Source organism: Branchiostoma lanceolatum, chromosome 19 (genome assembly GCF_035083965.1).
Source record: "Branchiostoma lanceolatum isolate klBraLanc5 chromosome 19, klBraLanc5.hap2, whole genome shotgun sequence".
NCBI lineage: Eukaryota > Metazoa > Chordata > Leptocardii > Amphioxiformes > Branchiostomatidae > Branchiostoma > Branchiostoma lanceolatum.
In genome coordinates, this window is record NC_089740.1 from 7,796,658 (window position 1) to 7,809,029 (window position 12,372).

At 41.2% G+C, this 12,372-nt stretch overlaps 1 protein-coding gene across 1 annotated transcript; it reads left to right on the forward strand.

The window, feature by feature from the left end:
- Positions 1 to 1,287: 1,287 nt before the first annotated feature.
- On the forward strand, positions 1,288 to 6,920 carry LOC136426011 (alpha-2,8-sialyltransferase 8B-like). Its single transcript, XM_066414944.1, has 5 exons — positions 1,288 to 1,562; positions 2,934 to 3,051; positions 4,362 to 4,556; positions 5,192 to 5,770; positions 6,588 to 6,920. Exons 2-5 carry the CDS (start codon positions 2,948 to 2,950, stop codon positions 6,862 to 6,864), a joined length of 1,155 nt encoding a protein of 384 aa, XP_066271041.1. The 5' UTR covers positions 1,288 to 1,562; positions 2,934 to 2,947; the 3' UTR covers positions 6,865 to 6,920.
- Positions 6,921 to 12,372: the final 5,452 nt, after the last annotated feature.

Consider the following 12,372-nt stretch of genomic DNA (forward strand, 5'->3'; position numbering starts at 1 on the left):
AGTGTGAAATTGCGATTTTAGAGGTGCAGGAATTTTAGTAAGTCGATATAACAAATAACTATAAACCTAAAAAGGGGTAAAGCAGTCATCCTCAATTGAGGTGGAGCATGATGCTTTTTCAAGTAGCTAGTATATAGTAGTGCAATGCGGCTTCGCCACGGCTTGCGTTTTTGGCCAAGCACACCGGGTCATCCCAACTCTTCTCGATAAGTGTGTTGGGTTCTTTTACGTGCAGAGGTTTGGCACTTGGGGCTTATATGCCTGAAACTCCCTCATTCACGGGGCCGCCGGCTTTACGTCACCATCCGAAATGACGAATGTAATCCCTTACAACACGTCCGAGCTGAGCCGACCCTAGGATCGAACTCGGGCCCCAGGACCCACGGAACCTAGTAATATTAAAATGGACAATGCATTGAATGACAGTTCTAAAATTTCTGAATACTTGTTACCGGTGACAGTCGATTGGAAAAATTGAAAATTATTATCACCGATTGACTTGAAGGACTGTCTTGAAGGTTTCCACGTTGTTTCCGAAGTAACTCGAGTCGTCGAATCTCTAACATAGCCTCCACCAGGCCCTCCTACGGGCGTATGGATCGTAGATTTCGGTAAAAAAGGGAATAATTAGCCAGTTGAATCAGAACACGCTGAAGATCACATTTTGCCCACGGAGCCTGCAAATGAAACCTTGGCAAATATTCTCCCTATAGCCGGCGTAGTTAGTCTTGTAGAGACTATCTCTAACCCACCATAGAATACGTTAAACGAAGCGTACTGCTTCCAATTCTTCAAGTGGAACGACTATACAGAGTGCATGGCTTTAGCAAGTACCCTACGTTTTAACCCCACAAGCAACCTTCCCTAACTTTAGAGTAACTCTCCCAGAATGTGTGTGTACAAATGTTAATACCCAGATAATTCAGACTTTTAAAATTGCAAGTCTGCGAAGTGGTTTGTTGAAGAATGATTTCAATTGACATTCAAATTTTACGCAACAGAGCAAACAGCTTTGAAGACTTACGTAAGGGATAATGCATCGAGAGCGAGTCATTCGTTGCAATAATGAAATTATCGACGCTCTCTTAACACAAAAGTGTAGACCACAGGTAATTCGCAAGGTGTCGTTTTTTAAAGAGATACAAGCTATTCATTCGGTGGTCTCTTACGTCACAAACTCGTCTGACAAGATTTCGAAAAGGTCAAAATGATTAACATACAATTTTCTTTGCTCACGTTCCCGCCTTACATTGTCGTCTAAAAGATAACATAGATTGTAGCTGATAAATCGTCATATTGAACAAATCCGCACGACAAACGTCAATAAAAACATTCTCAAGATACTGAAAATTTTCAAAACGACATTTTGTTTCTTTGGTATCTTACAATTGCTGTCCTTGACGAGTGGGGTCATGGGTTAAGGTTTTTTGCTCGAGGCCCCGCGCCATGTTTCATTCATTAGTACAGCACAAGTAAGAACATATCATTGACGTATCATCGTTAATGTTCATCCGTTTACGACTGTGCCGCTTCTATCTTCGGTAGTATGGTATACTAACTAGGTGAGTGCTAGTTCAAGCTGAGTACTAACCAGGTTAGCGCTAGTAACTCGTTTAGTTAACCTGCTGATTCAAAACTAGGTCTACTTGGTGTCTGTAACATTTGACCATGTGCATACCGAACGATGTCATTCAACCTAAGACGCCTAATTCTCGAAAACACAGATTTAATTGAAGTCTAGTGAAAATATTCAAAGTTCACAAGTCATAAGGGCTTTGTCGTTGCAGTATTGTTATCATCTATGTACATGTAGTTGATTGTTGTTCTAGTATATTTTTTCTCAATTGTTACAGTATGGATTAGTTTTCTAGGTTACAACAAGGGGTTCATGTATACAGTGTCAAGTTGTTACATAAACGATATGCAATTTTGACTCAGCAAATTATTTGGAACTGTCTGAAATTACATAGTCGACCTCTGGGGTCAGTTGAACAAATGTCTGCTTAAAATACGTGACCTCGCTGGAGGGTTGTAGCCTGGTATTCAGACCTATCATGGCTCCCGAGTCTCTATTAGGTGTATATTCCAGGCTAGGGGAGTTGGGAAACAAATGTCATGCGCTTTGCAGTAGCCTGGTAACCACACCACTGTGTGCGCTAGAGAATCTCGGCGGGGCTAGTCGGTATTGTTGCCGCCCACCCACCGGAAATTTTCCCGGTGTTGGTTTCAATTACTTCACTCTACGGAGCGATAGTAAACAAAAAGGCGGGCTGGAAAGATAGGCTGTCTAGACAAAGACATTTGCTTCATGACTGAGGCCGGTAAAACACCTCTTAGCCCGGCCTAAGAGTAAGAACTACAATCACAATAAAAACAAGCCGATCAGGTCTAGAGTTTAGACCCCAAAGTAGCAAACCCTTTTTGTTGTGTGTAAACGTTTTAATATTTGTCAAAATGTCTAGTTGCTAGTATCGTACGTAGTGTTTTTATTTATAGGGCGATTGGGGACGCATCACAAGTATTTGATATTCACCAGGTTGTATTGAGGTTGTACCTGAGTAATGAGGCTGTTGTAACGTGCTCGTGGCACCTCTTCGAACACGGGACCCCCATTTTACGTCTCTTCCGAATGACGGTGCAGCTCCGACAAGGTTACCCTTCCCATATTCGATCCGGGGTCTCTCAGATCCAACTAATTGGAAACAGGAGGCTCAACTGCGAAGCCCGGCATTTTTGGCATTGGCGATGAGCCTTTTTCACTACCAAATGACGACGGTATACATGAAGAAAGCAAGAAGTATGCTCATTTTTTTACACGGTCGCCTTAAAGATTGAAAATAAGAAATGTATCAGTTGAGCACAAAATAGGTGCAGGGGCATCTAGTAGAGAGTTTCTGATTGATCATACATTTGTTGATTTCATTTCTTTCCAGTTTTGAGGACAACCATGGCGGAATTTGACCTCCCCCGTAGCTGGTTTCTGATAGTTGTGACGTGGTTGGTGATGATGACTGGAAGCTACTGGCTAGGAGTCTACACTGTCAACTATGGGTACGTCTGTGTACACGTATTAAAATACACAGGGTACGACGACGTCATCAAAATGGTCACCATCTTCATGACGTCGGTTGTACCCAGTGTGTAGTCCAAAGGTCAGAATATACTACTAGTACACTCAAACTTGCATATGCCCAGCGGTCATTATACATTCATTTGCCTCGGCCATTGCATGATCCCACCAAATAGACAGTTGGTGTAACAGGCCAAAACAAAAGTTACCTCACCTGGTCAGAATTTTTCGGGTGATCATATTTGCTGTCACACCGGCTTGGTGGTGAGCTTTTCTACCATCGCCTCTCACATCACATTATTGAAGTTAGAAAATAGAAAATATGTTTTAGTGTACCTCAAACAATACATGCATAGACATACGTGCAACGACATAGTTAAGGCTTTGTCCTCAGGCTAGTCCAGCAGACAATTTTTCTAAGCACACTCAATTAAATCTATAAATCACTTGTAACACGTTTGACACAGAAAAAGGGGTATTAGATGTCAGTCGAAAATCTAGCCTCCATATTTGTGTTTGTGTGTTTGTGTTTTTTGTTTTGTTTTGTGTGTGTGTGTGTGTGCTGGTGTGTGTGTGTGTTTGTGTGTGTGTGTGTGTGTTTATGTGTGCGTGTGTGCGTGTGTGCGTGTGTGTGTGAATGTGTGTGCGTGTGTGTGTGTGTGTGTGTGTGAATGTGTGTGCGTGTGTGTGTGTGTATGTGTGTGTGTGTGTGCGTGTGTGTATGTGCGCGCGTGTGTGTGTGTGTTTGTTTCTTTGTTGCCAGCATATAAGTGGAGAAGCAGTGGATGGATCCTTATGATAGGTTGACAAACCAAAGGTCAAGTTAGATAATGAGCCTCATAGCGGCTTCCTGAGGTACTGCAGTGGAAAGTCCGGTTTTGATATCTCACGTTCTGGACATGCTATCGAGTTTCTTAGGCTGTCATAAACTCGGCAGCAATGAGAAACAACCAGAAAACACCACATAACAAGCAAACAAAACAATCAATCATTTCAAAGTCCAGCTACGAACTCAGCGCTACAGCCTCTATCTCGCTGGACCTGCGACACGTTGGCGACCTCGCTGCGACAGCATGGCAATGCATTTCACCGATAAAAGATGTATCCATTTACGCTTTGTGTGTTTTATTGTCTTTTTAGCAATACTTGTAAGTTTTGCATGCATGATATTCCCATTATGAAATCAAGGGTAACACAAATCAAGCGAGGTCGCCAATGTGTCGCGGGTCCAGTGAGAGGGGGGCTTGAGTGTTCCATTGAAATTGAAACGATGTTTTAATTGTCACCACAGACTTGATGACCGTAGAATAAGACACGGAAGAAGTGTAAGTCTGGTGCAGAAAGTTCAGGGCGGACCAATCGAGAAATCAGCCGAATCACCACCACAGCGTAAACAGATGATGAAAGTAGTCCCGCCTCCGGACGGGCCGTGGCACGGAGACAACGATTGGAGAAACAAACACTTCAAGACGGCAGATGATATCAGGTAGGACTACATCATAGTAAAAGCATTACACTTTTTTTCCGTACACAATACAACGTTAAAACATTCGACGACATGTACAATTCAAGCTTTTGGTCGATTAATCTCTGAGAAGAGTCAAAGAAGCCAGAGCAAGGAGGTTTCATAAAACCACCTTGATCAGAGCCCATCGACCATCCCTCAACAGAGACGGGGGTTGATACCGACTTCCGAGCACCTTTGACCCGTTGGTGACGTCACACTTTCGTTCAGGTCACGTGACATAGGCTTCAGGTCATTTCAACTTGAGTGGACTGACCAAAAGCTTGTTATTGAATCCTTCAGTATATTGTGAACGGAAATGACGTGTAATCTTAATAAGTCGATATTACCGTCATTGATGAACCTTCATACGAGGTATGACTATCCTACAATTTTTAACTTGCAGTTGTGTTGATAGATTTGACTAGGAGAATCTATCATTTTTAGAGCTCTGAGAATATTGCAATAAAGACATATTTTGGCAATATTTTGGCGAAGTTGTTTAAAACCATCGCAGTTAACTCTTTTATTCTTTTATAAGGCACACCTATTTTGCACGTATTGTTACATGTGACAAGTTTCTTATCTTTGTCCTTTCTTTTTTGTTGTTGTTGTAGAAAATACATAAACACGGTCTTCAAACTCGACCGGGACATAGTCTCCTTTTCCAACTTCGAACACGACACAGAAAAATGCCACAAACACGGAGAACCGTACACGGAATGTCGGGGAGACACTCCTGTCGTGCGACAGAAGTCGTGCGCGATCGTGGGGAGTAGCGGCATCGTTCGGAACAGCGGCTGCGGTAGCGAGATCGACCAACACGACTTCGTCCTGCGGTTCAACTTCGCGCCGCTAGAGGAGTTCAAGGATGACGTCGGTACGAAGGTCGATCTTGTAGTTCTCGGCACCTACAAACTGCACATATACACCAACAGTTTCGCTCCAGACGCTGAAGACAAGAAGAAGAAAGAAGCGCTGAGCGTCAAAGTACAAGAAAAGGACGAGATCCTGACAAGACTCAGACAGTTTAACAACACCATCATATTCTACCCTAAGCCGCTGTATGATCTAGAGCTGGGCGTGGCTAGTGGACCGAGTCTGAGACTAGAAGACCTGCTGCAGATATTAGATGATCACCAACTCCGAGCCACGATGACTTACAACCTGGTCACACTCAAGGACCTAACAGTGGAGTAAGTACTATCCTTACTGATACTACTGGGAATCTATAATCTACCGTGGCCGACAGGTACAATGAACAACACACACCTACTTTGGGTGCGCACACACCTACTTTGGGTAGCACAGCCTAGTAAAAAAAAAAGAGTAAAAGTAGCGGTGTGTGCGCACCCAAAGTAGATGTGTGTTGCTCATTGTACCTGTCGGCCACAGTAATTATCTCATTTAGTCTAACTTACGCCGCAAATTAAGTACATTCTCCTTATTTCCTCTCAGTGGTTGGCCCTATCCACTACCTTTAGTCAAGCCATCCTACACCATATGGTCTATAGGACAACGCCTATCTCTTCAGCTCTTGTGCCACACAGCTGTACAATCATGTAGATTAGTTATTAACAATTGTTAGATATTAGCAGTAGTCCAAATGTCATACAATGTATATGCAACTTGCCAAAGTTTGTACCATTAACAATTGTCGTGCAATAAAGTTATTCTTCCTCTTTAATGCTACAGCGGGGCTAGTCCACTGATAGATCTGTTGTATAGCAGCAGAATAGCTGTAAATACAGAAATGTTCGCGGGGATTTAATTTCGCGGTAGGGAGAAAAGGGAGTGTTCGCGGTGGTTCTGAGTTCGCTTTTAAAACAATAGCAGCTCTACAGTCACAAAATGAAACGGCTTTTCGCGGTGGCTTTAAGTTCGCGACAAAGAGTTCACCGCAAAAACCGCGAACATAAAACCACCGCGAACATTTCTGCATTTACAGCATTGATTTTAAGTCTATATAAGATATAACCTCCTTGATTTAATGGATGTTTTGTTTCTATGTAGGATGCTCCAGAAGCTATACCCTGACGCAGAAGCGCCCTCTGTCGGCGTGATCGCGTACCTCCTGGCCTTGACGTTCTGTGACCAGCTGGACCTGTACGGCTTCTACCCGCTGGACTTCGACCCGTGGAACCGCACCGTCCGCTTCCACTACCACGACGACCCCCTGCCAGGACATGGACTCTTCCCCAAACCGCATCACTACAATACTGAGTACGAATTCATGCGCGAACTAGACGCAAAAGGCGTGCTAACGTATCATATTGACAAGTGTATATAGAATCCTTCTTTTAAGTCATGAGTAGGTGGTATATAGGTGTACCTTGGTAACAATAGTTCTACATATAGCTACTCTTGGTTGCTAGCCACCAAACTGCTTCCCCCGACGCCCGAGGTCATACTGCACCGTCAAGTACTGGCATCCCATTTTTCAAAACTTATATACACATTATAGCATCTTTGAATGGACATTAGATCTATTGAGATATTGAAATAAACAAAAACGTCGTTGAATTTGTTCAAATTCTTCTTATTTCACAGAATAACTGGACATGTACACTCGGCCACTTCTATTGGGATAATTCGATGGAAGCATATGATTTTTGACCTAGTATCCTATTCTTTTGTTCTTTAGATGTCTTTTACATCATTATTCTTGGTTTTGCATGTTCAAATTCATGAAAGAACAGCTAACTTAGCCTCCAAAATTCAAACCCTTTGCGAGCCTTTCACCATTTCCCCATTCCCGAAAAGACCGAAATTTGGCAATTTGAAGGTCGTTTTAACGATTTTCTGGAGACGGTTGGGAGCGGTACTGCAGATTAGGGTCTGATAGGGTATTTATTACTGACTTTTCAAAATGTGAAAATATACCAGGCATTAGACCTAAAGTCAGTGAACACTTTCTCAAGCATATCAAGACGCCTTCGGACAAATTTAGAATGACTTTTAAGACTTTTTAAACCACGAGTTCATTTAAAAATGGCCGATTCTTAGGCTTGGGTGAGAAGCTGTTGTGACATCCGTGGCCGTCCGTCGAAGCGCCGCCTACATTCATGTTCACATCGCTTTTTGTACGTAATGAGTAGGTTAAGGATATATGTGGACATTATTCGCTCACCCTAAGAACTCTTGTTCAACTGTTCACCCGCATATATATGATAGATACATGTAGTCTGGTTTTCAAATGATTTGAAAACGTTTTCAAATGATTTGAAAACCAGACTACATGTGCGAAATAACTAGTACAAACCTGCAACATATAGACTGATTTACTGAAAACACATGCTGTATGCTTAACAACTTGATGAGGATTCAAACTTTTCCACAAAATTTCATATTGATAATATCTATCTATGATTATTATTCAACATTTTCATATCAAAGATCCAGTACACGAATCCGCACCATGTTGAATTGTACGCTACTTTCACTGACACAAAGGATATAGCGCTTTGCTGTACGAACCATACATGTAGATTCAAAGTACGTTAAAGCTATGATCAAAAACTAAGTAGTACAATGATAATGAGCTATTTTCATGCAGCTTTATGATATCTATATTCTATTTCGATGGTTATTGCATGTGGATACAGTGATGTAGTGGTCAATGGGTGATGTTTATGTTGACGTTAAAACAAGCTGATGTTGGAACAAAATAAAGTTGAAGAAGAGCGCACAGTCTTATGATGTCAATAAGTGTAATACTAATATCATATCAAGACGAAAAAAGAATAATTCTAGTAATTCGGGCCAACTTGGCCAATCCGAAGTGGATTTCTGGTGGACATTACCTTATGCTGGCGATCAAGCGTTATTATTGTACTCATATTATAAGATTTTCGTCCTTATCAAACACCATCATGTCGTTTGATTTGTGAGGAAAAAATTATTTGCCAACACCAGATTGTACAACGGAGGTGTCGCTAAGTCGGAGTCGCAAGCGATTGAGTTTTTAGAGTTGCTCAAATCTGACTGGGACCACAAATAAAAGACTACATTAGAGAAACGAGTACATGTAAGGTGTCTCCGTTCATCTTAACGTTTGGTTTACGTTTTGTCCGGGCTCTTAATCTAGTCCACAAAAAAAGCCATCGTGATTGGGCAATGTCCTGTACTGTTGATCAAAATATGGCAGGCACCGTCACTTGTCCTTGAACTTGACGTTCCTCTGACATTTGTCATCTATTATGAAACTATTTTGCAATATGGATAACATATTTATAAACAATAACTCTCTTAACGTCTCTGTTTAAGTTGTTGCAACAGTTGAAGATATCATGACTTGCTTTAAAAGACTGTACAAGAGTATATTTTGACGGTATATAACCTCCTTGATAAAACAGAGCATCACACTCTAGGATGACTCTTCCTAATAGAAAATTAGAATTAAGGCAGAACTATACACGGTCGGGCACAACTTACCTTTCTCTTATCCTGCCGTCTTTTGTTTAAGGTCCCAGGCAGGCTTGGCTTGCTTACTTGCTTAATTACTTGCGTCTCCAGGTTGGTGAAACCTCTTTCGTACTTTTTGATGTTTTCTAGATATTTTTTACTTTCCCTTAAAACTATTTCATACTGTTTGATAAGAAGGGAAACGTAAGGAGATTGCAGTGGTGACAATCAATCGCAGAATTGCATGTTGGTTCTGTATTGACATCGTCATACCCATTAGCTATCTATTGAGTTACATTTCTTTTTAACCAGACGAGCTGCAAAACGATTGAAACTGCAGTAACAAACGTTCATCATTTGAATTCCCAAACGTATTTTTTCTCTGTCTTATAATAATACTTCGTTACTGACATTACCATGCTTCATGGATAACTATATGTATGGTACGGATAGTGAAGCGCCATGCTTGTGGTATACGAAAGCTGCGTACAGCATAACAAGGCCCGACGTCGTGATATAAAACATATGGGATGATTATCACACAGATATTATCAACTTGTGTGGAAATTTAACAATACAGTAGTAAGGCTTACAATGCAGTGTTTTCAGAGCACCAGTATATTTGCCACTGGTATGTCCTTGTCATATCATTTTGTGGCCTGGCGTCCAGATATTCATCATACAAGCAGATGATCAGTTGAGTAAAAGGCCAAAGTTCTCAAGGAAACGCGACTAATGTGTGCATATATCTTTAAAATGATGATTGTATGCAAAAAGTTGTGTGTACGCGAATGTAGGCGGCGCTTCGACGGATAGCCACGGATGTCACATCGGCTTCTTGTCCGAGCCTACTAATCGATCCTTTTTATGTGAACTCGCGTTTTAAAAAGTCTTAAAAGTCATTCAAATTGTACGTGATGACGTCTGGACCTATTTGGAAAAGTGTTCACTGACTTTAAGCCTAATGTAGGGGTTATTTTCATATTTTTACAGGTTGGTACTGAATACTCTAGCAGAGCCTAATCTGCAGTACCGCTCCCGGTCGTCTCCCGAAAATCGTTAAAACGACCGTCAAATTGCCAAATTTCGGTCTTTTCAGGAATGGGGAAATGGTGAAAGACTCTAGAAGGGGTTTGATTCCTCGTGGCTACTTTGACGTCAACTTCGAATATCCGACCTTTCTAAGTCAAGGAAAATGAAATAAAAGACACTTTGAAAAGAAAGCAATCGAAAGTCAGGTCAAAAATGATATGCTTTCTTTGCATTCTACTACTGGAAGTGGTCGAGTATACATTTCCTGTAAATTGTACTTTTCAAAAGGACTGCTGCATCCAATTATCCACCCTGTTTCTTTAAACAAAGATGCATGGTACGAATGCAACGGTGTTTTCGTTTGTTTATCCATGGATAGACTCAATTTTCCTTTCCAAATATTAATGCTGTATGGTGTGTGGATAAACATAACGCTGCATTATACCATCGACTCCCTAGGTGGCGCTATCATTATACTATAATGCAAATTGATAACATCACTATTTCAGATCTGCCATAGCCAAATAAAACATGGCCCGAATAGTTCTACCAAAAGTTCATTTATCATATTCATCCATAAACCGCAGCCGTGCTTGTCTTTAATTATTATCTCAGTTAGTATTTAGTTACTTAATATATAGTTATGTATTTTCACGTAAAATAAGATACAGTGACGAAAAAGACCAAGAAAGGCAAGAGAGGAGGTTGCTGTGCCTGTCGTGTGGCGGTTCCAAACGCCGCGACTTCCAAGAAAGTCGCCCCGGAGGGACACGTTTTCAGGCGCGCACACTACCTCCGAACTTCCTTCTACTTGCCTTAGTATCTGTTCTAATCATTGTCAATTTGATGAAGTGTTAACATACGAAAATTGATTACATTACCGATCATACAGTAATTTCTGCAATCTTAGCGCCATTTCTATTGCCCAAACCTGCCTATGCAGCCCCGTACTACACAGTGAGGTACGAACTGCAGTACTGACAATAACTAATAGGGGGCGCTGGGAGACCGTCACTGAAAGATGGCCGTGATATTGCATCTGAAACCAAGGTCCTTGCTGAAACATAGGTATTAGGTACATATTCGCACGGTCCAAGAGCCGACTTATTGTACTACCGTACAGTAAAGATTATGTCTCGCTGGCTTTCACGTTAATTTTTTCACAAACTGTTCAAAGATTTCGGACGAACTATTTTTTCTACCGCTCAGTCGCGGATACATGCTGTGTTGTTCGGTCTCAGGGTAATGTGAACGCTGATTGGTTCTCTTTGCTATACATACGGATAATAAACACAATATTACCGAACATCAGACACTGTTGTATGCTGATTGGTGAATGTAGAATTTTTGACCAATCAATGTGTATCTATTACATTTTCGCGCCATCTGCCTACTCACCCCAGTAGTCAGCTGCAAAGGTCCGCCCATACGTACGCCGACTAACCAAACTTCATAGTTTTATTCGTACGATCCAAGAGCAGACTTATTGTACTACCGTAAAGTAAAGATGATGCCTCGCTGGCTTTCACGGTAATTGTTTTACAAACTGTTCAAAGATTTCGGTCGTACTATTTTTTCTATCGCTCAGTCGCGGATACATGCTGTGTTGTTCGGTCTCAGGGTAATGTGAACGCTGATTGGTTCTCATTGCTATACATACGGATAATACTCACAATATTACCGCACATCAGACACTGTTGTATGCTGATTGGTCCATGTAGAATTTTTGACCAATCAATGTGCATCTATTACATTTACGGATAATACTATACTTATTACCGCACATCAGACACTGTTGTATGCTGATTGGTGAATGTAGAATTTTTGACCAATCAATTTCCAGCTATCCTGTAGCTTTTAAAACAGACAGAAAATGTACCAAAATACTGCCCCATTTGCTCATTTCAAACTACATACTTCTTGATCATTCTCTTAACTAAGTTTATGTAGAATAATTTTGCTTGCATTGATTTTCCCAGTGAAAGTTTAGGCCATAGGAGACATATAGCCTATATCCTATATGTCGCCAAAAGGTGAAACCTATACTGCAATACCGCTAAGAAAAAACAGGCGGCGCTGGGAGACCGTCACTAAAGGAGGTCGAGTTGATTTATCATCTATATTGAGGTTCTCATCATCAACAGTGGATACCCGTGATGGACACACGTTTATTTATTTATATTGAACCAACCTTTCTTCATTTCGGCGTTTTAGATTGAAGGAAAAAATTCTAAGCCTAAAAGCTTCGTTTTTCATTCAGAGAATTCACAATGCACTTCTGAATGATTGTAAAAAATAGAAGCATTACTTCATATCATCCTGTACGATAAGGAATACTGAAGTTGGGGAAAAATGCCAAAAT

Coding starts and splice junctions, on each gene's coding strand:
- LOC136426011 (XM_066414944.1), top strand. CDS start 2,948: ATGGCGGAATTTGACCTCCCCCGTAGCTGGTTTCTGATAGTTGTGACG. Junction 3,052..4,361: donor GTCTACACTGTCAACTATGG/GTACGTCTGTGT, acceptor TTGTCACCACAG/ACTTGATGACCGTAGAATAA. Junction 5,771..6,587: donor CTCAAGGACCTAACAGTGGA/GTAAGTACTATC, acceptor GTTTCTATGTAG/GATGCTCCAGAAGCTATACC.